General features: G+C 50.0%; 1 protein-coding gene across 2 annotated transcripts in view; it reads left to right on the forward strand.

Annotated features, from left to right (window-relative positions):
* Positions 1 to 77: 77 nt before the first annotated feature.
* Positions 78 to 27,485, forward strand: part of BICD2 (BICD cargo adaptor 2) — a 45,409-nt gene continuing 18,001 nt past the window's right edge. Inside the window, exon 1 of one of the 2 annotated variants that reach the window (XM_041004299.1) lies at positions 78 to 443. In XM_041004299.1, the coding sequence (XP_040860233.1) occupies positions 204 to 443 (240 nt within the window). In that variant the 5' untranslated portion in view covers positions 78 to 203. The remainder of the gene's footprint in view (positions 444 to 27,485) is intronic. The other variant, XM_041004300.1, reaches the window with a different exon arrangement.

A 27,485-nucleotide genomic window follows, 5' to 3' on the forward strand; every position in this document is an offset into this window, starting at 1 on the left:
CAATCAAGGCCGAGGTCGGGCGCGCGCTGGGAACCACGGGTAGTGTAGGCCCTCGGACTACAGTCCCCGGCGTGCCCCGCGCGGGGAGGGGCGGTGGCGGCGCGGGCGGCCGTCGGGGCTGGGCGGCGGCGCGGCGGCGGTGGCGGCGGAGAAGGGTCCGGCCTGCGGCGGCCTCCGGGGAGCCGGCCCGACGCGCGGCCACCATGTCGGCGCCGTCGGAGGAGGAGGAGTACGCGCGGTTGGTGATGGAGGCGCAACCCGAGTGGCTGCGCGCGGAGCTGAAGCGGCTGTCTCATGAGCTGGCCGAGACCACGCGTGAGAAGATCCAGGCGGCCGAGTACGGGCTGGCGGTGCTGGAGGAGAAGCACCAGCTCAAGCTGCAGTTCGAGGAGCTCGAGGTGGACTATGAGGCTATCCGTAGCGAGATGGAGCAGCTCAAAGAAGTGAGTCGCCGCCCCGCGACCTGCAGCCTGGTGGCGCGGGCCTGAGCCTGCACACTGCAGGCGGCGTCCGGGGATGGGGCCGGCCGAGGTCGCCCAGCCCGCCCGGCCTTGGGGGGTGCGGAGGGTCGGGCGGGGCCCGGGCGGGGCGGCCTCGGGATTCGGTCTTGCCGGGGGTCTCTGGCTGCGGGGAGGAGGGAGTAGCTTTAGCGGTTAGGGGCGCAGGTGACCCGCCGGGAGGTGCCTGGCCCGGGTGTCCCCTGCTGTCACTCTCCGGATCCCCCACGCGGGTGCAAGGTCCCAAGGCTTTGGGCCGTCCTTGACCGCTTTCCCAGGCCACACGCAGGGAGCTGCTTGGCCCCGCCAGTGGGGCGACGCCTGGGAGTTGGGGTGCGGGGTCTTCAGGCCCTCTCCGCTGGGATGTGTGACTTCCCGTGCCTCTGTCTTCTCCTCCCGATTCCTCCCTGCTGTGACGTCTGCAGGGACACTTGGGCGACTGTCATCTGTCTGTGGGGAGAGAGCCTTCTGAGGGCCCGGGGGGCGACGTAGTGGCTGTGAGGGTCCTGGGAAATCATCCTGTCAGAATTTGAGTGTTTCTTTTGTGCGGCGAGTGACTGCCAGCCTTGTAGTGGAGGTTGGAGGGAGAGGTTGTTCCCGGGTGATGCTGTGCCATGCTGGGGATGTGGCTGTGGGTCGGAACCCTCTTGTGAGGGCAAAATGGAGGAGCAGTGTTGTGTTTTGAAAAAGGCTGCTGTGCTTGGAAAGGCCTGGTCTAGCGGGTATCTCTGACAGGTGCCCTGTCCCCTCCTGTCTGTGCTAATAAGCTCTTGGCTCACGTCCAGGTGCCTCTGCTCCCAGCCAGCCTCTGTAGGGTCCTGCACCCTTTGGAGCCTCCGTGGCCTCCTGTGGAGAGGAGAGAGTGAGTTAACCCACAAGGATGTTTGTCCCCTGGCCAGAGCAGGCTGCTCAGTATGCGGTGGGTCCGGAGCATCACCCGCAGGTGGGGCATGGGTGTCCTCTGCCGGCCAGACCCTGCTGTACTGGATCCAGGTGTGGCTTTCCAGCAAGGGGAGGGCTGTGAGGTAAGGGGGTGGGAATGCCCTGCAGCGATTCTGCTCTCCTGTGGTGAGGCGCGCCCACTCTGCCAGCTGCAGTCCTTCCCTCCCTCCAGGCAGGCAGCTCTGTTCTCTGTGCAACAAGCGAGCCAGCCCTCCCCGTGGAGTGTGTGGGGAGCTCCTCCCCGGGCAGCCCCCACAATCCCTGTCTATGTGCAGTGTTTCTCTGGCAGCGTCCACTGTAATAAGGGACTGTCACTGACCTAACTGGTCTCCACTGTGGGGCCTTTCAGTAACCAGCTCTTTGCTGATAGGGACACATTCTGGTACCATGAGAAATCTTGGCTCAGTTACCCAGCATGCATCTTGTGAGTTCCTGGCACAGTCGGGAGGAGGGTGGAACTGCAGCTGCAGGTACTTTTGGGCAGCTGCTCCGCCCGTTCAGTCACCTCCCAGCTGCCTGTGTCCTCGCAGTGTGGTTTTACACAGATTGCCCTCTCGCCTCTGTAAGGTGGGATGAGATTTCTGCTGGAGTAAGCAGGTGGTAGAAAGCATGCCTCAGATCCAGGAGGGGATCCTGGAAAGTTTGCATCAGTCCCTCTCACCCCGCAGTGGGCCTGGTCCTCACTCGGGCCAGCACAGGCTCTTGTTAACCTGTTCAGTTATGGCCAGTATCATCGCTGAAAATACCGTGTCTTATGTCACATCCCAAGATTTGTGCTAGTGTTTGTGGTGTTTGTGGGGGGTGTTCTCCCACAGATGAATTCTTTCAAAGGTTATTTCTCCAACAAAGTGGGTTTAATTACTAGCAATTATGCTGCAAATGGCATTGCTTATGTTCCCTGGCGTTGATAGATGGTGCAGTCTCTGAGAGACGGAAGCTGGCACCACATGAGTGGGTGGAAGAGAATCCTCTGTAAGGTTGAGCGGGGTCGGGGCTGGCTTGCTGCCTTCCTCGCTCAGTCTATGCCTTGGTGACGCTGTGGCCTGGGTTTTGGTTGAGCGTTGGGGTGTGGAGGATCCCCAGTGGTTTGTTTTCTTTTGTTCTTTTGAGCCTCGGTCGGTGAGGGCTGCATCTGTCCCAGGTCCTACTGGACCCTCTCGCTGTCACGGTGGGGAAGAAGCCTAGTCAGACTTGGCTCAGGCATGTGCTTTTCCTGGTGCTGCGTGGCTGTGTGGGGCATCCAAAGAGACAGGTGGGTTGGGGTGGCACAGCAGGTCCTGTGGGTAACTCGAGGGCTTTGGGAGAAGGGGCGCTCAGTCGCACAGCTTGTAAAAGCCTGATATTGGGTGGAAGCTAAGACCTGAATCCCCGAGGCATAGAATAGACCTTGTTTCCAGGGTCCTGTAGTCTCAGAGAAGGTTACGGCCCTGTGTTTGCTCATGTCACTAACTGCTAGAGTGTGGGTTAGGGGTCCTGAGGGAGCTTTAAGAGCCCTTCTTGAAAAACGTCTGAAACTCCCAGTTTGAGTCATGGTGCTTTTCCTCCTGTAAGGCACACCTGCGGCTCTCAACAGTTGTGGGATCTGGCGTGGAGTCTGCCAGCTCTGGACATGCAGTAACTCCTCCAGCTAGTCTTGGCAGCATGAGGAGGCGTGGCCCTGGCCACCTTCCACTGGACAGGCGGCTGGCACAGCTGCAGTGGATACCAGGCGTGCTTGAGGCTTAGCAGGTGGGGCCAGAGGGAGGCCTGAACCCAAGGCTGGCAGTCTGTAGGCCCAGGGGATGCCAGCACCATCAGGCAAGAGAGGAGTGGCCTGCCTGTGATGTAGTTCCATGGTTTTCATACTCTGAGTCGGAGTGATTTGGACCCTGCACAGAGCCACTTGCCTGTCTGGGCCAAAATGATTAATGCCTGGTTAATAATGGTGCCTGTCGCCCCATCAGTTTTCCGTAAGCCTCAGGTAGTCACTGTCCTCCCCCTTGGATCTGAGCTTGTGGCCCTGAAAGAGCCGTAGCCCAGGTCTGCGTGAGGTTCCTGCCGAGCCTCCTTGTCGTTCAGGGACCTCAACTCCTTGCTTTGAGAGCAGAGTCAGTCTTGTCTTCGTCATTTTGGAGTGCCTTCCCCATGTTTGGATGAAGACCTGACTTTTTAGTTGATATGTGGGGTGCCTGAAGTGGCATAGAGACTGGTGAGCAGTGATTGTCCAGCACCATATAAGGCTGTGGTGGGTGGGTCATTGGCCCTTGCTGTTGTAGTGTCCAGTGCTGAGTGTGTGGCCCCTAGAGCTGACCCCCTGGGACAGGTGTGCTCAGTGTGCGGCTGCTTTCTCGGGATCCAATCCTGCTGTTCCTGGCCAGCCTCACCACGCCATGGGAGCAGTGAAGGTGGCTGAAGACGGGGCAGGATTGCCTTTGCCGCTTTCAGCAGTGCTGGACTTCCAGGTTCAGGGGCACTGAGGGCTGGCTGCTTTTTGAGAAGTGACTGAAGATTGCATGGGAGCTGAGACCTCACTTCCTGCCGACTCTTGCTGCTGTGTAGGACACAGATGCCATGCAGTGGGCATGCGTAGTGCGTGGAGCTTGACCCTTTGAGTCACAGCAAGGCGCGCTGGTTTTCATGCATCCGAAGGTGTTGTGATGCTCCTGTAGTGTTGTGCATCGGAAGCAGTCACAATGGTTTGCTGTGTATGGATTTTCCCTTTTAAATGCAGATTTTTGCATGGCTTCTCTACTAGGCTTAACACTTTTTAAAAAGCTACCTTCATTAGAAGTTTAACCAAAGTGGAAGTGAGAACAGGGAGATGCCTGTGCCCACGTCAGCCTGGCCTTCTGGTTACTCTCCCTCAGTTCATCTTATATGACTACTTATCTAGGTATGTCAGTTGTTCTGTTGAGAAAATAAGGCACTTAAAAAAATTTTTTTTAAAGTTTATTTTTATTGGAAAGGCAGATTTATAGAGAAGAGATACAGAGAGAAAGATCTTCCCTCAGTTAATTCACGCCCCAAGTGGCTGCAACAGCCAGAGCTGAGCCTGTCTGAAGCCAGAAACTTCTTGTAGGTCTCTTACGTGGGTGCAGGGTCCCAAGGCTTTGGACCATCCTCGACTGCTTTCCCAGGCCACAAGCAGGGAGCTGTATGGAAATAGAGCAGTTGGGACACGAACCAGCATCCTTATGGGATGCCAGGGCTTGCAAGGCAAGGATTTAACCACTACCCCACCGTGCCGGACTCTTAAAAATGTTTTTTTTTTTTTTGTTATTGTTTATTTGAAAGAGTAACCTAGATAAGGAGAGCAAGAAAAAAAGATTATCCGTCTGCTGGTTCACCCAAGTAGCTGCAGTGTTCCAGGATGGGCCAGGCCAAAGCTGGGAGCCCAGAATTCCTTCCAGGTCAGCCACATGGTGACAGGGGCCCAGATACATCATCCGCTGCTTCCAGGCTTGTTAGCAGAGAGCTGGGTTGAAAGGAGAGGAGCCAGGAGTTCATCACTCTGATGTCTCAAGTAGCAGGTTAACCTGAGCTGGCCCTTTTTTTTTTTTTTTTAACATAACCACAGTTTTGAATTTTTACCTCTGAAAACCTGTTAATAATTCTTTAATGTCGTCTGTTGTCCATGTGGTGTATGAATTTCCCCCAAAACTGCATTTGGTTTGAAGTTGCAGTTTTCATAGCAGCAGCTAACTGCATGATGCATTTGGTTGGAGAGTCATGCTTGGCTCATCCTAGGCCGCTTGTCCATCCCTGTGCAGGTACAGCCAGCAGTGATTGGCTGAGATTCCCTCTTGAGCTGCTTCTCCAGGCATACAGCTCTTGTCTTTTTTTTTTTTTTTTTCTTTTTTTCCTCTTCGGGTTTAGAAAACTGATTAGCTAGCTTTTGTACTGCTGCATTGTTGTTATCTGTTCCAGGTCATTCCCCTTACCTGTCCCCCCTGGGGATAATGCATCTCAAGTAGCAGGGCGCATTCTGTCAGTTGAGATAACCAGTGCTTTAACCCGTGAGGCAGGACTTGCTGTCAGAATGACCCTAAGCCAGCCCTCCTCTCTGTCCCTCACTTTATTGCAGGCCAACTACAACCCTGGCAGCCGCAGGCATGTGCTGCTTCCAGCTGCGGGTCTGATTCCAGCAGTTTGTGTGAGCACTGGGGTCAGGAACCAGCAGATCACAGTGCTTTCTGGCTCATTCCTTCCCTCACAAATAGAAAGATAGAAGTGAACTACTTTGTAATGCTACATTTGTAGAAAGATGACAAAGGTAGTCCATAGAGTTCCTGTTTATTCCACATCCAGTTGCCTGTGTTAATAACATGGTGTATGTACAATGTATACTTACGTGTATACTTTGTGACAAGTGATGGATTAGTGTCCAGGCATTGTTATTAAAGTCCCCGCTTCATCCAGATGGCCTTAGCTCTTACCTAATGTCCTGTTTGTGTGCCAAGGCCCCACGCAGGCTCCTACGTGATATTAGCAGCTCACAGAGGCCTTCCCACTGCAATGTGTTCTCAGGACCTTGACAGTTTTGAGGAAGATTGGTCAGGGGTTTTATGGACCGTCCATGGTTGTCTGGTGTCTTTCTCAGGATGAGTTTGTAATTACAGGTTTGAGAGGGCGGATCAAAGAAATAAAGGGCCCTTACATGTTTCAAGGGTGCCTGCTGTCTCTGTTGCTGGCACTGTGGCTGCTGACCTTGACCACCTGGCCGAGGTGCTGCTCGTCAGAAGCCTTCACTCCTGTTACTCCTCCTCCTCCTCCATACTTGGGGAGTGGCCCGCTGCACAGCCCACCCCAGGAATAGGAGGCTGGGACATGTCCCTGAGGGCAGAGTACCGATGTGGATTGGTGCTTTGCTGCCTGGGAGACCCAGGTGCCCACCCTCCGTCCCCTCCGTCCATTTGTTGATCAGTGTAGACCATGGCAGTCTGTTTTATACCTTGGGTTATAATTCAGTTTGGCTCTTAGGCCTGTCTAACATACTTCATCGCTAGAATTTTTTGTGTTCTATGTAAAAAAAAAAAAAAAAATTCTTAATGGAGAGAGAATTCCCATCCATTGGTTTACTCCCAGATGCCCATTGATACAGACCAGAGCTGGGAATTCAAACCAAGTCTTTGCTTGTGGATAGTAGAAACTCTTGCTGGAGTCATCAGTTTATCTCCCAAGGTCTGTATTCGCAAAAACCTGGGATAGGAAGCTGGGCCAGGGCACAAACTTAGGTGCTTGTTTTAACTGATGGGCTAAACCCTTGCCTCTCTCCCCTCTCCTCCCCCAGGCCCGGCTGGCTGGCTGGCTGGCTGGCTTGCTTGCTTGCTTGCTTGCTTTTTTAAAAAAGCATTTCCTTGCTTTGTAGATTAACTGCCCCAGCGCTAGAATAAGTCTTCCTCCTCAGGAAACCCTGGTTTCTTTACTAGAGAAGGTCTTAGAACCAAGATCCATTTGCTAAGTGTGCTTGTTGCCCCTGGATGTCTTTAATTCCAGGCCCTCTTAGCTACAGAGCCAGGAGGTGTATGTATATTAATTCTGTGACATACATGATTCAACAAATACAGCTAGAGGAGGCCACCTCTGAGTTCACATTGATGTGCCCAAACCTGAACAGCCACATGGCTAGGCCTCGCCACCTGCTGCCACCATCACCACACGGTGCCTGAGTGCCCCGTTCTGCTGCACCCATAGGTTAGTGTCTGGGATGCTAACCTCTTTTCCCTGGGTTACAGATCAGTCATCCAGCGGACGGCTTTAGTGTAATTCCTTTTGACTCTTGTCTTACCAGTTGCTCTTCCAAATGACTTCAGCATCTTGTGTTCCCATCCTCTTCTGTGAGCTGGTTTTATAGATGTGTAGTACATGATTATTTTGTAGTACAGTTAGATTGTTTACCACATTTTTGTTATATTTCTGTGTCTCTTTTTTTTTTAATTTACATGTTTAAAGTTTACTTATTGTTCTGTGAAGTTACCTAGATTTGGAAAAATGGATTATCCTATTTCTCTTCCATTATGGTGTAACAGAGGATCATTTTACTATTTTAAAAATGAATTCCAGAGCCTGGCACGATGGCGCAGTGGTTAAGATCCTCGCCTTGCACGCCCAGGATCCCATATGGGTGCTGGTTCTAATCCCGGCAGCCCCGCTTCCCTTCCAGCTCCCTGCCTGTGGCCTGAGAAAGCAGTCAAGGACGGCCCAAAGCTTTGGGACCCTGCACCTGCATGGGAGACCCAGAAGAGGCTCCTGGCTTCGGATCGGCATAGCATCGGCCGTTGCGCTCACTTGGGGAGTGAATCATCAGACAGAAGATCTTCCTCTCTGTCTCTCCTCTCTGTATATCTGCCTTTCCAATAAAAATAAAATAAATCTTTAAAAATAAATAGATTCCAGGCACAGAATAATGGCCTTGCAGCTAAATTCTCACCTTGCCAAGCTTTGGGATCCCATTTGGGTGCTGGTTCGTGTCCTGGTGGCCCCACTTCCCATCCAGCTCCCTGCTTGTGGCCCGGAAAAGCAGTTGCAGATGGCCCAAAGCCTCGGAACCCTGTGCCTGCATGGGAGATCCAGAAGAGGCTCCCGGCTCCTGGGTTTGGTTTGGCTTAGCTCTGGGCATTGTAGCCACTTGTGGAGTGAACCAGTGGATGGAAGGCTTTTCTCTCTGTCTCTCCTTCTCTGTAAAATCTGACTTTCCAATTAAAAAAAGTCCAAAAATAAATAAATAAACAATTCTGGGCCCAGCACAGTAGCCTACTGGCTTAAGTCCTCGCCTTGCATGCACCAGGATCTCAAATGCATACTGATTCATGTCCTGGCTGCTCCACTTCCCATCCAGCTCCCTGCCTGTGGCCTGGGGAAGCAGTCGAGGACGGCCCAAAGCCTTGGGACCCTGCACCCACGTGGGAGACCCAGAAGAATCTCCAGGCTCCTGGGTTCAGATAAGCATAGCTCTGGCTGTTGTGGCCACTTGGGGAGTGAACCAGAGGACGGACGCTCTTTTGTCCCTGTATTTTCTTCTATCTGTATATCTGCCTTTCCCATAACAATAAATGATCTCTTAAATAAGTAATTCTCCCATGCTTCACTGCCTCAGTTACACACGCCATTCTACACAAACCCCTGACAATCACTGATTTTTTTTTTTTACCATATCTGTAGTTTTGTCTTTTCCAAAATGTCATGTAATTGGACTTGTGTGATATATATATGTTGTCTTTTTAGATTAGCCTCTTTGATTTAGCAATATGCATTTGTATTTTATCCGTATCTTCTCATCACTTTCCTCCTTTTTGGTAGTGATATTTCAGCTTATGGATGGACCGGTTTGTTTATTTACCTTCTGAAGGTCATTTTAGCTGCTTTCTGGTTTTGACAATTATGGATAAAGCTTCTTTACACATTCCTATCCAGTTTTTTGTTACACCTATGTTTTCACATCATTTGGGGAAATGCCTAAAGAGATGGCCAGATTATATGGTTGGTTTAACTTGGCAAGAAGCTGCCAAACTGTCTTTGAAAGTGGCTAGAACCTTTGTATTTCTCCCCTTTCCACAGCCTTTACTGGTCCACACTTCTGAGTGCAGCTGTTATTGCTGTTGATGCTTTGGAGTTTGGACATTAAGTATATTGGGGCCTGTGACTGTTTAATTTGCAGTTCCCTAGTAACATAGGATATTGAGCATCTTTTCATATACCTATTTGCTGTTTGTTTTCTTTGATGACTTATTCTGATATTCAGGGTACGTGTGTGTGTGTGTGTGTGTGTGTGTGTGTGTGTGTGTGTGTGTGTGTGTGTGTTAGATGCAGGTCTTGTACATTTTGGATATACATTTTTGACGGAGGCAAGGGCTACACACTCTGTTCTTTATATGTATATATAAAGAGCCAGGAACTCAGTCCATGTGTTTGTTGTGGACATAGGGAATCCGGCTTCTACTGCCTGAGCCATCGTCTGCTGCCTCTCAGCATACGCGTTAGCAGGAAGCCCGAGTCAGAGATGGAGCTGGGGCTTGCTCCGGGTGCTCCTGCGTGGGGTGTCAGCCTCCCAGGCAGTGTCCAGACTCTTACACCAGGCGCCTGGCCCAGGCTGCTGTTTTGCTTTGCTTTGTTTTAAAAGCCGTTTTTGCTCTCATGGATCATGCTTTTTGGTGTTGCGACCTCCGTCATCAAACTCAAAGCCACATGGGTTTGATTTTTTTTCTTTTTAATTAGTTTTCTGCTGGACCAGTATTACAGTATGATAATTTAAAGCCACACCCCGCAGTGCCAGTATGACTCCTGACTGTTCCGCTCTGGTCTTCCAACTTGCTATCCTGTGCTTGGAAACACGGCGAATGTGGCCTGAGTGTTTGAACCCCTGATACCCATGTGGGGGGACGCAGCTGGAGTCCCAGACTCCTGGCTTTGGCTTTTGGGAAACATGCCAGGGGATAGAAGATCTTTCTTTCTGTGTAGTTCTGCTTTTCAACTAAATACATCTTTTAAAATTTTGTGTTCTAGTTTTTCATTTTGTATTTGGTTCTGTGGTCACTTTAAATTCATTTTTGTGAAGACAAATACATCTATATCATTAGTTTGTGTCTGGATATCCAGTTGGTCTGGCACCATTTGCTGAAACCCTGCTTTATTAATTTAGCTCTGTTCCTTCATCGAAAATCGGTTTGTGTGGATCTATTTTTGCACTCCCTTTTGTGTTCCATGGATCTGTGTGGTTATTCTTTTGCCAATACCACATTGTCTTAATTATGTGCTATTGTTTTTTACTAGGTTTCCGTATTTCTTTATTATGCAACAAATGAAATTATCCCCCTAACCATCTTTCCCAGAAGTCCTGGTTTCTGTTCGTGATTTTGTGCAATGTGGTGATGTATAGAGGTGTGTATGTCCTGGGAGCTGGGGACCAGGTTTTATTAGCCCTTGGCTTCGGTCCTTCCTTTTTTGTTTTCATCTTGCCAGATAATAATAGAATCGCATTTTTTTTAAAAAAAAAATCACCCATTGTGGTTGGTTAGTCTAGATATGAGTGAGTGTGGCATTTCTCTTCCTCCAGTGTATCTTGCGTTATTGTTTTTTAAGTGCTCTACAAGACAGTCTTGATGTAATTTTCTGTTTGGCTCAGCCCAAAGAGCTGACTAACTTAAACTGTATGTTTTGACTCTGTGTGTGTTTAAAGAATATTTATTTTATATATTTGAAAGGTAGAGGCAGTAGAGAATGAGATCTTCCATCTGCTGACTGGCTCCCCAAATGGTTCAGCATGGGCTGGAGTTGAACCTGTCTGAAGCCAGGAGCCAGTAGCCTCTTCTGTGTCTCCTGTGAGTGCACCAGGACCCAACGGCTTGGACCATCCATTGTTGCTTTCCAAAGCTGCTACAGGGAACTGGATCAGAAATGGAACAACCAAGGCTTGAACTGGCATCCACGTGGGATGCCAGCACTGTAGGTGGAGGTGTAGCCCTCCATGTCTTGGTGCTGATCCCAGACCTTGTGTGTTTGGAGGGGACTTGGAGTCAGCCACTGGTGGGATACAGGTTCAGATCCCGCTGGGGCAGTCACATAGGCGAATGCTGGGTCCCTTGTGAAGTGTGAGAATGGTGCCTCGTTTGGGTTTCACATGTCTCCTTTGGAATCTCAGTGTTAGATGCCCTTTTCTGTCTGCCTGGCCCCTTGGTCTGCTCCTCATCCACTTCACAACTTTCTCTTCATTCTCAGTCTCCATGCTACTATGAGGTCACCAACCTCAGCGTTCTCTCCATAGCTGCCCTTCCCCTTCCCTCCCCTGAGACAGCTTTCCAGGCACCGCGTGTGGATCAGTGGTCATTCAGCAGGTACTCCACAGGCCCCGTTCCAGCTAAGAAGCATAGCTGCTATAGGCCACACCAGTGATCTGGGTCTACAGCTGTGCCTCCCACACAGTTTCTCTTCTCCCCTTCGCTGGCTGGAGTCTGAACAGTGCTCCTGTTGGGTGGGTCTGACCCTCATCTGTTCCCCAGACACCTGCCAGCTGCAGCTGTTGAGAAACCACTGTTGTTTACAGAGACCTGAGTTTCCGCTGGGTCCTTTCTGTAGGGAGCCCTCACACAGCCACACGCTGCAGGCGCTTGGAGGGGCTTAGGACGTGAAGTACTCCTTCTCCCCAACAGTGGTGGCCGATTGTTAGCTTTGGTTTTCATGGTGACTGCTACTCTCGGGAGCGGTATTGCCATGTGGTGTGGGCTGTATCAGTGTTTTTTTCATAGCTTCGTGAAGGAAAGAATGCCTAAGATTGAGTAATTTCTCAAGGAACGAGGTTTATTTTGGCTCAGGGTCCTGCAGGCTCCAAGCCCCAGAGCATGACAGCAGTACTGGGTATCTGGGGATGGCTTCCTGCTGCTTCGCGTCCTGTCGGAAAGCAGAAGGGCAAGTGGGCCCATGCAGAGGAGAAAGGAGGCGATTCTCCTGTGGTGGCTATCCGGTTCCTTGAGAAATGCAGTCCACTGATAGGGGCTTGGTCCTGTGGCCCAGACACTCTGTTATCTCCACCTGACACTACTGGCTTGAGGAGTGAAGCCTCAGTGTAAGTGAGTTTTGGTGGGAGAAATCAATTGTTAGACCCTGACAGACATGACATGGCCCGGGATGGTCTCTGTAAGAGGACCTAAGGTGACTGTGTGTGTGGATCTGTGAAGGTCACACCTCAAGGTGTTAAGGGGGTAAGGCAGGACAGACAACCAGGCTCGATCTGTGTTTCAGTCCCTTGCTATGAGGCTTGAGGTCTCAGAGTGTGTGGGCCTCTCATAGCAGGTGACCCGCTGGGAACCTAGGACTGGACACTTTTATTTTTAATTTATTGATTTCTTTTGAAAGAGTTAGAGATCTGTTCACTGCTTCATTCTTCAGATGTCTGCAGGAACCAGTGCTAGACAGGCTGAAGGCAGGAACCAGGAATTTCATCTGAGTCTCGCACTAGAATGGCAGGGCCCGAACACTTGGACCATCCTCTACTGCTTTTCCCAAGCCATTAGTAGGAAATTAGATCAACAGTGGACAGTTAGGACATGGATCAATACTCATATGGGTTGCCAACATTGTAGGTGGTGGCTTTTTGCCTACACCCCTCCCCCCCAGGACTAATATTTTTACCTGGAGGGACCATCATTGAGTGGTTCAGCCCAAGTGTGGATGTCGCTTCATCAGGCTCTTGGGGTTCACGGGAATATCGTTAGGTATCAGTTGTGATGGCAGTTTCTGTGAGCTGGCCTGTGAGCTGTCTACCTTTTGGAGCTCTTGGACCATTAAGCATCAGGGCTGTCAGTTTTGACTTAAGGCCTTTGTGCTACTTGTTGGCTTGTGAGCCTTGCTTGTGTCTTCCTAAAATGGGCTAATAAAAGATAAAGAAATGTGGAGAGGATCAGGAATGAGTAAAGAAACTCCTGGCCACTCTGCTCATTGAGCTGTCCTGCCCTGGCCTGGAACAGATGTGAGCTGGATGTTTGCCCAGCAGAGCCTTCTGGCTTCCCCTTCTGCCTGGACTGCAGCTTGTTGAATGGAGGTCTGTGTCCAGGCATCCAGATGCTACAGATGACCGGGGCTGGTCCCCAGGCCTCAGACTGGCTTCTGTGTCCTTGGGTAGGACAGCCGGAGTCTGTGGGGACCTTTGCCAGCTCTGGGACTCAGTTGGCCAGAAGCCCATCTGTTGACATGGGGGCAATTAGGGTATAATCTTCTCTAAATGACACCCAATTCTGGCTAAATCCCTCCTGACCAGGGATGAATTCCCAGTTTTCTAAAAGCAGCTTAGTATCTGGACGCTGCCCAGGGCAGCTGGGGTTCATGGTTGGTAATGGGACAGCCACTACAAATCGATGCAGGGAGCTGCGGCTTGGGCAGGGGTGGTGACAGCTACCAAAGCCAACATCCCACTCTGACCCCACCCCTGCCATCCTATATATAGACCCTTGGTTCCTATGCTTCCCATCGCTACAAGTGTAGGTGCCCCAGGGGCAAGGGTGGAGAAGGTTTTTCTGGCTAGTTCCATGCAGATATTTATAACATCGATTGTGGACTGTACAAAATTCTCAACTTAAAAAGCAACAGTGGACAGCTACCAGCAGACACTTGAGATGATTGCTGGTTCAAGCCACACCCAGCTCTTCTACTGCTGGTCCAGCTCCCTGTTGATGTGCCTGGGAAGGTAGCAGGGGGTGGCCCAACTGCTTGCTCCACTACCACTTATGTTAGAGATGAAGTTCCTTGCCTCTGGTTTTGGCCTGGCTGTTGTGGCCATTTGGGACGTGAATCAGTGAATGGATGATCGCTCTATTTGCTTCTATTTGTAACTCTTACTTTTTTGTTTTTGTTTAAGATTTATTTATTTATTTTTATTGGAAAGTCAGATTTACAGAGAGAAGGAGAGACAGAGAGAAAGATCTTCCATCCCCTGGTTCACTGCCCAAGTGGCAGCAGTGGCTGGAGCCAAGAGCCAGGAGCTTGTTCTGGGCCTCACCCCCCACCCCCCCCCGTGGGTGCAGGATCCCAAGGCTTTGGACTATCTTTGACTGCCTTCCCAGGCCACAAGCAGGACGCAGGGAGGGAAATGGAGCAGCCAGGATACGAACCAGCATCCATAAAGGATCCTAGCTCATGCAAGGCAAGGACTTCAGACACTAGGCCACCGTGCTGGGCCTTTTAAATACATAAATGTTTTTAAAAATAAAACAAAACCTTAGTCTGTTATAGATTCACTGAATTTCTATTCTTGCCTGTGGTTGCCTTGACCAAATAATTGAAAGGATTAAACCAAATGATTTCTTGGGTTGCCCAACATTCCCCACCCTGGCCCTGGGGAAAGGCAGTAGTCTGCTGAGAAGCTGAGAAGGGTGTGCCTGGTCCTGCAGCCTCTTGCTCTGTGAGAGATGGGTGGACCTAAGTGGGAGGAGGGGTGGCAGCTAGGGCCAGGTGAGCCTGATAGACAACTGATGGTCGCTGGGAGGGATTTGGGTTGTTGAGTGAGCACTGATTCAGAGGACGCCCCTCACTCCCAAGCGCCTGTGTGGCTGGGTATTGTCCCAGGCCAGCCAAGTGAAGCTGTCTTGGCACTGGCCCTGCAGAGCCTCCTGTCCCCTCCCTGAACATCCATGCTTTGCTGGAAGGAAGAAAAGTGGTTTGGGGATGAGAAGCTCTGTGATGCATCTCAGGTGAGTCATGTGACCTTGCTGAGCCTATTGTTTGCTCAGCAGTGGAACGGGGTGAACTTCCGTTCTGTAGGCTGCTGTAATGAGAATCCTGCTCACCGCATTCCCTCCCAGGAGCCCTGAGGCCACGCCCTCCACTTCCCTTGTCTGTTCAGGAAATGTCCTTTGAACAAAGAGAGAGCCTGGGATCCTTCCTGGAGCCTCCTAAGGCAGTAGGGATGATGAGAAGAGCTGGCTGGTGGTAAGATAAAGTCTCTCCTGAAGCTCCTGCAAGGCCCCTTTGAGTGTGATAGTAGGTCCTTACTGGCCCAGATCAGGCTGATTTGGGATCAGGTAGAAACATGTGAAGCTGGGACTGACATTAAGTTTGCCTGCACATGGTCTTCGGAGACTTTCCTCCAAAGCCTAGGCCATACTAGCTTCTGGAATAATCCCAGTAAGAAGGTAAGTGTGGGGTACTTAATTCTGTGGTTGCAGTTAAAGAGAAAGGGGGAGACAGAGAGAGAATATTCCATATACTGGTTCACTCCCCAAATGGCCACAATGGCTGGAGCTGAGCTGATCTGAAGCCAGGAGCTGGGAGCTTCTTCCAGATCTCCCACGTGGGTGAAGGAATCCAAATATTTGGGCCATCCTCCGCTGCTTTCCCAGTCCGCGAGCAGGGAAATCAGAAGTGGAGCGTCTGGGACTCAAACCAGTGCCCACATGGGATGCTGGTGCCTTCAATAGAAGTGTAGCCTATATGCCATGGCACTGTGCCCTGTGGTTGCAGTTTACACTGGGGAATGTGTATTGAACTGTGCTCGTTGTGTTTATTGTGTTTGATTCAGCCATAGTAGGAGAGTGGGGTTCAGTCTTCCATGTTGAGGACCCGGGATGTCTTCTCATACTCTTCTGTGCATGGACCCAGTTGAGACATAGGGGAAGCATAAGCCTGGGAGCCACTTCTGCTGCAGTCACCTGGAATACTGGCTGCAACTCCAGCCTACTCTGTTTCCCTAGAAATCCCCGCACCCCTGACTTCACCCAGTCCCCCTCAGCACCCCATGGGCCAAGCCATACCCTGGACCCACTAGCCCTGTGTACCTTCTGATGTGGCCAATGACCTCTGCAGCTGAGCCTGCAGCATAAGTTCCTGTCTGTTTCTCATTCATTCTACGAATACTTCTCTGTGGGTGTGGGCTTGCCTGTTCCACTCCTGGAACAGCCAGAGGTGACCCTGCCTGATCCCTGGGGCTCTGTGCCCCATGCCATGCCCTGGAGATCTCCCAAAGCAGGATGCCTTGTGGAAAATAGAGAATATATGGGGCTCCATAGGGGCACCAGCCTGCGGGCCGCTCTGCAGGATCTGGAGCAGAGAATAAAGAGCTGCCCACTTACTGTCCTGTCAGAAGTGGTCAGGCCTGCTGCCTTTTATGTCTGTTAGAGCAGGCAGCACCAAGTCCATTTATTGTCCCAGGGACAGCTGGTAAGCACCCTGGTTCTAAGATGTGGCCCAACGAAAATCCCTAGAGGTGAAGTCACAGGGGCCTGTCTGTGTGGAAGACACTACCGCCCATCCTCCTGCTGGAGGTAGTACGTTATGAGGCCAAACTAAGCCCTGGTCGTGGTACAAACTGTAGTTTTTGGGTGGTCTCGGAGCCCCGGGGAGGTGGAGGCAGGTGTTTCCAGAGTGACCTGGGTGTTGCCCCGTGATTGTTAGTGTTTTTGCCTGTAGGAGCAGTCTGCCCATATCAAGTCATGCATTTGCACACTTGTGTGGCTCCCCTCAGGTGATGTCTGATGCCTCAGTCTCACCTGTCCACCCCATCTTCCTCTCGGTGGACGATTATATGTGTCAGATGTTAGGTTTCTCCCTGCCAGCATCCAGAGCTCCGAGAGCCTGCCTGTTGGTGCCTCTTGGAGTACAGTTAGTATAGACATGTGGCTCGGGTCCATCTTCCTGGGGAAGGCTGGGCCACAGTGGACCCTCCCCTCCATCTGCACATTAGCACCTCCTGTGCACAGAGACAGTCCTTTTCCCTGACTTTGGGAGGGTCAGATGCAGGGGTCAGAGACTGCACTTCTAGGGGGGATCTCAGGAATGGAGCCAGTGTGCAGCGGAACTGTGGCTTCAGTCAGAAATGAGCTAATAGGCTCACCCTCCTCTGCAATCCCAACTTTCCAGGTCCTACTTGCCTGTGAATGCAAGTTTCTAGTGTCTGTAGGGGGTTCTGAAGGCCAGAGGGGCTAGGGCAGCCGAGAGTCCAGACCCAGGCCCTGCACGCTGGCTGCTCAGCCCCCTCCTTGTTTTCACTGAGACCCCTTTGGGGACTAGTATGTGGGGATGATGTTCTCAGTTCCATTTCTCATCTGAGAGGGGCTGATGCTCTTGAGGGAAGCTGGTGGGCTTCTACTGGGAAAAAACTCATGTGCAGTCCTGGGACTGGGACATGGTTTTGGTTTTCTGTTCACGCTGTTGTCCTTTATTCCTCCTCCAAACCCCCCCCCCCCCATCAGAGCGGAATAAGCTTGGTAGTCAATGGCCCACCTTACAAGACAGCCCAACATTGAGGCACTGAGGGTATGTCTGGACAGAAGAAGCCAAGAAAACATGCTCAGGATAATCCCCTTGTGGTGGGTTAGGTGGGCCCCACTCCGAGTAACTGCACTGCCTCTGTCTGTCCCCGGTGCAGCTGGGAGTATATCTCATACCTTGGACCTTCTTGTCTGGGACTGGGGCTGCTTCTGGGCCAGGCCTTGAGGCCTTCCATCCCAGTGAAGTTTTACTCTGTGGCCGTTCAGTTTGTTTGGGACAGTAACTTGGAGGATAAGGCCCTGTGAAAACCTGCAGGCCACTGTATGCTGCAGTGCCTTTATGGAAATTTGAGCTGCATCTTTGATGCGCTTCTTTTATCCACAAGAAATTGATACCCTGAGGTCTGTTGAGAGCTCAGTGCATTTGGTTTTATGAACCTTGTAAGGGGCACACGCAGATCTCTCATGGGCATTTGTGTGTCTCTGACTTTGCCCTGCTGCCCTGCCCCTCCGCCAGCCGTGTAGCCTGAGTCTCTCAACTGGAAAAGCTGTGCCGTGTGATCATATTTCACCAGCTCTGCTTTTGTTGCCTGCTTGTTTCAAGAGTTCTTTAATGGTTGATTCTGTTTCATTATTAAGTTTCAGAAACTGTCTTTATTCTCTTTACTTTTTAAATTGAGATATAATTTATTTTAAAATTCTGTGCATCCTCCCCTGTGGGAGACCAAGAAGAGGCTCGTGGCTCCTGGCTTTGAATCAGCGCAGCTCCAGCTGTTGCAGCCGCTTGTGGAGTGAGTCAATGGATGAAAGATCTTTCTTTCTGTCTCTCCTCCTCTCTGTATGTCTGACTTTACAGTAAACATAAAATGGATCTTTGAAAAAATTATTTTTAAAAAATCCTAATTTTGACAACTAGTTTTTTAAAAAATTTATTTAGACTCTCTTTTACAGGAGTGGAAGATCAATATAGGAACTATAGAGTATAGGAACTACACAAATCATATACAACCTGATGAATTCCCAGAGTGGATGGACTTCTATAACCTCAGGAGATGAAGAAATGGTGGTTTCCCAGCTCGTGCTCTGCACTTAGCGTCTTCCTGTGGTGTGATCTTTGTGCTTTCTATAGACGAATCCTGTCTGCTTATGCCGTATTGTAGCCAGAGTCACACAGTACTTAACGTTTGGATTCCCTCAGCACTGATTTCTAAGTGTAGACCTCATTGCTGCTTCCGGTTACTGGGTTTTGGCTCTCATTGTTTTATGGGGTTTGTTGTGTGGTTGCTTCTTCCTCAAGCCTGTTGAAAGACCCATGAAGGTGGCCGGGCAGCTCCCAGAGTAGCCCAGCATTTCTGACTCATGTATGACAGTTGCTTGCTTTGCTGCAGTCTCACTTCCTTTCTCGCTCTTTTTAAAGATTCATTAGTACATTCGTTCATATGTTTAAAAGGCAGAATGACAGAGAGAAAGGTAGAGGGAAGAGATCTTGCATCCGTTGGTTCACTCCTCTGGTGGCTACAGTGGCTGGGACTGGGGTCAGGCCAGGCTGCAGCCAGGAGCCAGGAACTCCACCTGAGTCTCCTGCTGGGCAGCAGGGTTTCAAAGCCTTGAGCCATCATCCACTGCTCTCCCGGATGTATTAGCAGGAAACTGGATCAGGAACAGAGCAGCTGGCTCTCTTAACCTGTGAGCCAGTATGGATGCTGGGATGCTGACTTAGATGTTGACATACGTTCCTCATCATCCTGGGGCCATCGCAGAGGCTTTCAGGACCTGCACCCAGGTTCCAGTGCTGTCTTATTCCTGGTGGTGTGCAGGATCCTGGTACATTCAGGATAGGGGTCCAGTACTGTCAAGAAGAAGGAGCCAGTGTGAGGGACAGGGGTGGCTCTGGCTTCTTGTGCCTGTACCTCACCATGGCTGTGGCATAAATTCTCTTGAGAACTTGGGAAAAAAAAAAAAAAACATTAAGTAATTAGATATGTGTAAGGAGACTTAGAGAGTGGTAGCTGTTGTTACATTATTTTATTTTATTTTTTTATGAAATGGAAAGAGACCTCATATCCATTAGGATGACGCTAATAAAAGCAGTCACCAGTTGTAGTTTATCATATAAAATGGTGGTTGGAGCTGACACAATGGTATGGTAGGTGTAGTAGCTTAGCCCTCAGCTGTGGCGCCAACATCCTATATGGGTGCTGGCTCAAGTCCCAGCTGCTCCATTTCTGATATAGCTCCTTGTTTGGCCTAGGAGGGCGGCAGAAGATGGCCCAAGTCCTTGGGCCCCTGCATCTGCATTAGAGAGCTGGAAGAAACTGGTTTCCAGCTTTGGACATTTGAGGAGTGAACCAGTGGCTGAACGATGTCTCTTTTTGTCTCTCTTCTCTCTGCAACTCTGCCTTTTAAATAAAAATAAATTTTTCTTAAAGATTTATTTTTTAAATTTTTATTGGAAAGTCAGACATACAGAGAGGAGGAGAAACAAAGAGAAAGGTCTTCTGTCCGATGTTTCACTCCCCAAGTGACCACAATGGCTGGTGCTGTGCCGATCCGAAGCCAGGAGCAAGAAACCTCTTCCAGGTCTCCCACATAGGTGCAGGGTCCCAAGGCTTTGGGGTGTCCTTGACTGCTCTCCCAGGCCACAAGCAGAGAGCCGGATGTGAAGTGGAGCTGCCGGGATTAGAACTGGTGCCCATATGGGATCCCAGTGGATGTTCAAGGCAAGGACTTTAACTGCTAGGCCACCATGCTGGGCCTAAAAATAAATCTTTTTAAAAAGCGGAGTAGTCGGGCCCGGCGCGGTGGCGCAAGTGGTTAAGGTCCTCACCTTGCACGCCCGGGATCCCATATGGGCTCCGGTTCTAATCCCGGCAGCCCCACTTCCCTTCCAGCTCCCTGCCTGTGGCCCGGGAAAGCAGTCGAGGACAGCCCAAAGCCTTGGGACCCTGCACCTGTGTGTGAGATCCGAAAGAGGCTCCTGGCTTCGGATCGGCATAGCATCGGCCGTTGCGCTCACTTGGGGAATGAATCATCGGACGGAAGATCTTCCTCTCTGTCTCTCCTCTCTGTATATTTGCCTTTCCAATAAAAATAAAAATAAATCTTTAAAAAAAAAAATGGAGTAGTCACTGTGACAATAGTTGGTGGTTCCTCAAGGAAAAGTTAAAAGATGACCATGTGACCTAGCAGTTCTGCGTCTAGGCATATACCCAGGAAAATGGAAAACATACGAACATCTGCACAAAAACTGATACACGAATATTTGTAGCACCACCATTTCTGATAGCCCATGTGGTAACCACCCAGGTTAACACTGGATGATGCATTCGCAGACAGATGCGGTCTGCTGAGAAAATGGAGGAGATGGGATTCTGACACACGCTGCAGTATAGCTCAGTTTTGGAAGCATGATGTTAGCAAGAAAAGCCTTTCTTCACAGAAGAAATGTGTTTCTGTTTATGGGAGATGTTCAGAACAGACAAACTCCCAGACTAGACTGGTGAGTGTCAGGCCCGGGGAAGGGAGCCTGGGAGTGGATGCCAGTGGAGACAGGGTTTCTTTGCTGTGGGGTGAGCTCATGAAAATGGAGGAATAATGATGGGGGCCGGGGCTGTGGCTCAACAGGCAAATCCTCTGCCTTCAAGGGCTGGCATCCCATCACGGCTCATGTCCCGGCTGTCCCGCTTCCCATCCAGCTTCCTGCTTGTGGCCTAGGAAAGCAGCTGAGGACGGCCTAGGGCCTTGAGACCTTGAACCCACCTGGAAGCCCCATAAGAAGCCCCTGGCTTTGGATTGGCTCATGTTTCTAGTTAAATTGACTACTAGAAAAGGTTAATATTAAGGTCAAGGTTATAAATGTATTTATTTTATTATTATGTATTCCTGACCCAATAATCTAATATGGGGAAATTTGAGATCTTGAAATAACCTTTTTATATATTTTCAACCAAAATCTTCATCTAACAAAAACCACTTATTGGTATGTCGTTGTTTTCCTTTTCTTCTGTACTCTGAAATGTGGTGTAAGTGTATCCAGGGAGACTAACTCAAATGTGTCTTCATTTGCTAATGCTTTTCCATTATGTCTAATCTTGTTTTAAATCTGTCTAGGAAGCTTTGCTTCAGCTACCGATGCTCTTTTTATGACAGATAAGTACCTTGGGCCCGGCGCAGTAGCCTAGCAGCTAAAGTCCTCGCCTTGAATGTGCCAGGATCTCACATGGATGTCGGTTCTAATCCTGGCAGCCATGCTTCCCATCCAGCTCCCCGTTTATCACCTGGGAAAGCAGCCGAGGACGGCCCAAATCCTTGGGATCCTGGACCTGCGTGGGAGACCCGGGGGAGCACCTGGCTCTGGCTCCTGGTGTCAGGTTGGCTCAGCTCCAGCCGGTGCGGCCGCTTGGGGAGTGAGTCATCAGATGGAGGATCTTGCTCTTTATATCTCTCCTCCTCTCTGTATATCTGACTCTCCAATAAAATTAAAATAAATCTTAAAAAAAAAAAAAATAAGATGGAGGTTTTTTTACTCCTTTTTTGTGTCCATGAGCAGAGTCTTTTGATCACAGTGAACAATTGGTAAGGTAAATTGTGGCTTCTTTTGGCTGGGCTTTTGCTGAGTTTCATTTCCCCTTTGAGCACTGGGTGGTCTGTGACCCCTGGCCTTTGTGGAGGTGAGCGCATGGTGTGTGGGCTGGACGCTGCCTGTTGGCTCCAACCGCTCTGTCCTCTCCTCTCTGTCCTTCTGTGCGGGGATGGCAGGGTTGACAGGGCGTGCTGGGACCGGACCTGCTGCTGACTCCTTGCCGACTTTGTGAAACTTCTGCTTGCTGCTTTGTTCAGTTCCTGAGTCTTGCAGAGGGGGCTGTGTCTTTGCCTCACCGTGTTTATTTTTAGTGCAGTTCACTCTCCCTCCCCCTTCCTTTGCTGGTTTGGCAGCTCTCCCTAATTTTGAGATACTGAGTTTCTATTTTTTTTTCTGTTCCTGTTTTTTTTTTTTTTTTTAATGTGTCCTCTCTGGTATGGCATTATTTGAAATAGTTTTTCTTCAATTTTCGTGCTGACAATTTTTTTGTAGTGCTCATTTTTAAAAAAGATTTAGTTTTTAAATTTTTATGGGAAAGGCAGATAGAGAGGGAGAGACAGAGAGGAAGATCCTCTGTCTGAGGATTCACTCCCCAAGGGAGCGCAACAGCTGGAGCTGAGCCAGTCCGAAGCCAGGAGCCCGGAACCTCTTCCTGATCTCCCATGCAAGTGCAGGGTCCCAAGGCTTTGGGCCGTCCTCCACTGCTCTCCCAGGCCACAAGCAGGGAGCTGGATGGGAAGTAGGGCCACCGGGATCAGAACTAGCGCCCATATGGGATCCTGTCGCATGCAAGAAGAGAACTTAAGCCACTAGACTACTGTGCCGGTCCCGCTCATTTTTTTTTAAAGAACAATTTTAAAGAGAACTTAAAGTATTTCTGTTTTATTTTGTTCTCTCATTGTATGTCACCTCCTAAGTGAAATTTCTTCCTTTTTCATATTACTCTGATGTCATCGTTTCCTTGTCTTGAAGACAAGGTTGTACCCTGCCTTGCCTCTGGACAGCCGTGTGCAGTCCTGATCGCTTGTACTGTGGTCTCATGATCTGCTTGGTCAGTTTCTGTTCTTGTGTGTCTCTGACTGCCAGGCTATGAGGATTTTACTAATCACTTTTGGGAGTGAGCTTAATGTCATAAAGCTCAAGTAATGTTGTACTTTGAGCTTTAATAGGCCTGAATCCAGTCTGGAATTCAGGATGTCTTGCTGCCATTTGTTGTCCTGTGGGACCCTGGTGACACAGGAGGGGCTCTGTGAACAGCTATGTGGAGCTCATTCCCGAATGAAGTGAAGTTTGCAGTTGTGACCTCCGCTGACCCTATGTCCCCAGCTCCTTTCGAAGCCTCCGGGATGCTGAATTCTCCATTGGCTGAAAGTATTGAAGGCCGATAGCTTGCTTGTGTCGGGTTTGTTTTGCTTTGTTTTGTTTGGGGGGTGGGCGGAGAGGGACTCTGTCGATCAGTCAGTATTAATTGAACACATGATTGTGTGGCTGCTGTGTCCCGGCTCTCTGAAGTTTCTCTGATTCTTACCTCCCTGCAAGAGTAAAACTCCTGGGAGAGGAAGGCCTTCTTCCAGGGCCCGCATTCCGTGTGCTTCAAGGGACAGAGACAAACAGCTTGCATAGATGCCTGATTCTCAGTGGTAGGGCCACCACCCCCTGGAAACAGAAAAGAAGGGGTGCGTGCCTTGATTCTCTTCCCTGTGGTTAGGACATAGGCCAGGTACAGATGCCATACCTGGCTGCCCTGTGCTCCCCAGGAGATGAAGCTTTGGGACCTCCGCTGGCTTCATGGACCGTGGGATGAGGAACCAACACCTGCTCCTCCAGCCCTGACAGAGGAGTGGAGCTTTGCAATCAACAGGTGGTGAGAGGGCCTGTCTCCAGAGGCAGCTGGAAGACTCAGGGATTCTTGGAATGCCCAAGCTGTTCTGAGAGCTGGGCCCACCCTGGTGCAGGCGTGGTAGCACTTCTGGAACCAGTGTGGGACCAGCCCAGACAAAGGAGTGAACTATCCCAGCATTGTTGTGGAAGCTGCTTCCTGGAGCAAGTCCTTCCTCATGGGATTGCTGAGACTGGCTCCCTTGGCTTGGCAGGTGTGCTGATGCCAGACTGGTTTAGGAAGAAAGAACTCCCCAGGTCAGCCCTGCCCTGGAGTATGTTCCCTGAACCCTGGTACAGGCCTTTTTAAGAGAGCAAGGCCCAAAGGACAGTGGGCAGAGGGTTGTGGGAATGGAGTTGGATGCTCTTTTTATTTCTCTTCTTTTTTTAAAAAGATTTTTATTGGAAAGTCAGATATGCAGAGAAGAAGAGACAGAGAGAAAGATCTTTTGTCTGCTGATTCACTCTCCAAGCAACCGCAATGGCCGGAGCTGAGCTGATCCAAAGCCAGGAGTCAGGAGCTTCTTCTGAGCCTCCCTCGCGAGTACAGAATCCCAAGGCTTTGGGTCCCAACCTCTACTGCTTTCCCAGGCCACAAGAGGAGAGCTGGGTGGAAAGTGGAGCAGCCAGGACATGAACTGGTACCCATATGGGATCCCAATATGTTCAAGACAAGGATTTAGCCCCTGAGCCATTGTGCTGGGCTCTTTCTGTCTGCTCTTGACTCCCCTCTGTGGCCTTTCTTGGTGAGACCCTGGAATCTGGCTGCCCAACCCTTGTGCTGGTGTTTCCATAGAGCTGCCGCCAGCCTTCCCACCACTTTGGTTTTGAAGTCCTTCCCCCATACTCTTCCTGGCCTGAAGCCTACCCCATCCGCTGCATTCGACTGGCAAAACCTGTCACTAGATCATTCCTGCAGGGAGGACCCAGTCTCTCCAGCCATAGATGAACCGCCTCCACAGGGTGTGGCTGAGTTTGAGGACAGCATCCTGGAGACAGTTGTTGGCCAGAAGCAGTATAGGCCAGGCTCCCTCCCCAGGCGTCTGGCTGTCCATGACCTCATGCCTGGCCTCTCCGGGCTGTGTTGGATCTTGCTCGGCCTGCAGAGCAGCAAGCAGGGTGTGGGCCTGGGAGCCTACATCAGCAGCCTCTGCCTACAGCCGGGGCAGCTTTGGAGGGACATGAGCCTGGATCAGTATCATGCTGTAGTCCAGGAGGGTGGGAGCCTGGCTTTTCTAGCTACTATTCCTGTTCTTTCCCAGTGGCAATGCTGAGATGGAGGCTGCCGCTGGGGGAGCAGTGACTTGTGCCCTGTTATGTGCCACCTGGGAGGGCCTGGGTGAGGCAGCTGCTGACTCCTGAGTTGCATGGGAGCAGTGCTTGCTGAGCTCCTCCTTGGGAGCAGGTGAGGGAGTGCCCAGGAGAGTGGGAAGGGTAGTGATACATGCGTCTTCGGAAAGGCATGTTTTGAGAAGGTTTGACCAGAAGAGAGCTAAGTAGTCCAAGTCGCCATGACACATCACCGCTGGCCACGGGGATAGACTTCCTCAGGGATTCCCACTCTCCCAGTTAGGGGTGTGATGTAACACATCAGAAAGTTTTATCCATTGCTCACTCCAGAATGGCTACAAGACGTGGTGTTGGGGTACGCTGAAGCCAGCAGCTTCCTTCAGGCCTTCCTCATGCATAGCAGAGGCCCAGACACTTGGACCATCTTCTGCTTTCCTAGGTGTGTTAGCACGGAGCTTGATCAGTAGTGGAGCAGCTGGGACACAAGCTGGTGCCCATGTGGGATGCCAGCATTGTTGACTGAGGTTTAGCTTACTGTGCCACCGTGCTGGCCCTGTTCAACTTGTGATTCAGCTGGAAAGCAGCAGAAGATGGCCTACGTGCTTGGACTACTGCACCTGTGTGGGAGACCCAGAAAGAGCTCCTGACTTCATTATGGCCATTTGGGGAATGAACCAGTGGATAGATCGATCTCTCTCTCTCTTTTTTCTTCTCTTCCTCTTCCTCTTCCTCTTCCTCTTCTCTTCTCTTCTCTCCTCTCCTCTCCCCCTCTCCTCTCCCCCTCTCCTCTCCTCTCCTCTCCTCTCCTCTCCTCTCCTCTCCTCTCCTCTCCTCTTCTCTTCTCTTCTCTTCTCTTCTCTTCTCTTTCTATACTCTGCCTTTCAAATAAATTAAACTTAAAAGAAAAAAAGTGATGCAGCCATGACAGAAGCTGTCACCGTATGGAACGCTGATGTTGCAGATGGTAGCTTAATGTGCTGTGCCACAGCACCAACTGCCAGAAAGCTTTCTGTATCGTAATCCCTAAATATGTTATAATAACTATAAAGCATTCATATTGATTAGATGTTTAAGTAATGTAGAAATGCTTTAAAGTAGGTTGTGTATAAATATTTAATTTTATTTAAGAGATTTGTGAATCCATGAATTTTGCTGTACGTTGGAGTCCTGGAACCGATCTGCCATGAATACCAAAGGACTATTGTATATGTTTAACTCCCAAGAGACATCTTTCAGGTTCTTTCCCAGAATGGTTGCACCATTGTTTCACACCCGTGGCAGCATTCGGTAGGGTCGGTCATTTAATGTGAAGCATAAGTAGGTTATGGCAAGCTAAAGGCATCGCCGAGGGAGTGCTGGTTTGTCTCGGCTAGTCTGGGTCTGCTGCAGCTCCCCGCCCGTGTGCCTGTGACCGAGCAGGTGACAGCTCAAGTACTTGAGTGGCTGCTACCCACGTGGCTTCAGGCTCCTCCTGCCTTTGTTCTAGCCCAGCCCTGGGTTTGGCAGCTGTTTGGGAAGTAGCAAACCAACTGGTGGAAAATTCTCTCTCTCTCTTCACTCTGCTTTTCAAATATGTATGTGAAAGAAATTCTAATAGGTACTTATTTGGTAACTTAAGGTGATTGGTTGTAATTTGCATTCCCTTTTGACTCATAATGTTAAGTATCTTTTTGTATGATTCTCATACATATATCTTTTTTTGGATGAAGTAGCTTTTAGGTTCTTTGTCCCATCCCCTCCCCACCTTTTCTTTTATTATTATTTTTTTTCTTTTACTTTGAGAGTCCTCTGTTTTCTAGATAGAAGTCTTTTATCACATAGGTGATTTGCCAGGTTTCTTTCCCAGTCTGTCTTTTGATTCTTTCAGACAGCATTAATTCTTAGTTTTGAAGGTCAGCCAGCTTACAGATCAGATCCAAGTTTCACTCTCTCTAGCTCTGGCTTGTGTCTATTTGGGGAGTAATTCTCTCTTTCTCTCTCTTAATCTCTCACTCTTTCTTCTTCTCCCTGCCTCTTTCCCTCCGTCCCTCCTGCAACAGAGCTGGGTCAATTCAAACCCTAGAACTTCTCTGGGTCTCCCATGTGAGTGCAAGGGCCCAAGGACTTAAGCCCTCCTCTGCTGCTTCTCCAGGGAGCTGGATGGGAAACGGAGCAGCCTGGACACAAGTCAGGGGTCTTCTAGGATGCCGACACTGTGGGGTGGTAGATAATTCTTCTAGGCTAACACTCTGCCTTGCAAGTTAACCATCTTTTAAAATGACTTTAAAAATAAGAGAAAATGACTTTGTATTTACTCATGTGGCCAGCATTTCTGATTTTTTTCATTCTTCTTGTAAATCTAGAATTCTAAATGGTATTCCTTTCCCTCTGAGCACGGCATTTCATTAACGTACCGTGTAATGCAGGCCTGCTGTTGATAATTCTTTCAGTATTTGTCTGTTGAAATCTCTTCCACCTTCAGTTGTGAGCACTTTTCACTGGTTGGCTGTGTTACCCGGGATTGTTTTGTTTTGTTTTTAGCTTGTTGCTGTGCTTGCCTGCTGGCTGGTCACAGGACTTCGCTACTGCCCTTGTCTTTGCTCCAGCATAAGTTACATGTTTTTTGTCCTCTGACTAATTTTTTAG

This window comes from Ochotona curzoniae, unplaced genomic scaffold (genome assembly GCF_017591425.1).
Source record: "Ochotona curzoniae isolate NIBS_2020 unplaced genomic scaffold, NIBS_Ocur_1.0 scaffold_3208, whole genome shotgun sequence".
Lineage (NCBI taxonomy): Eukaryota > Metazoa > Chordata > Mammalia > Lagomorpha > Ochotonidae > Ochotona > Ochotona curzoniae.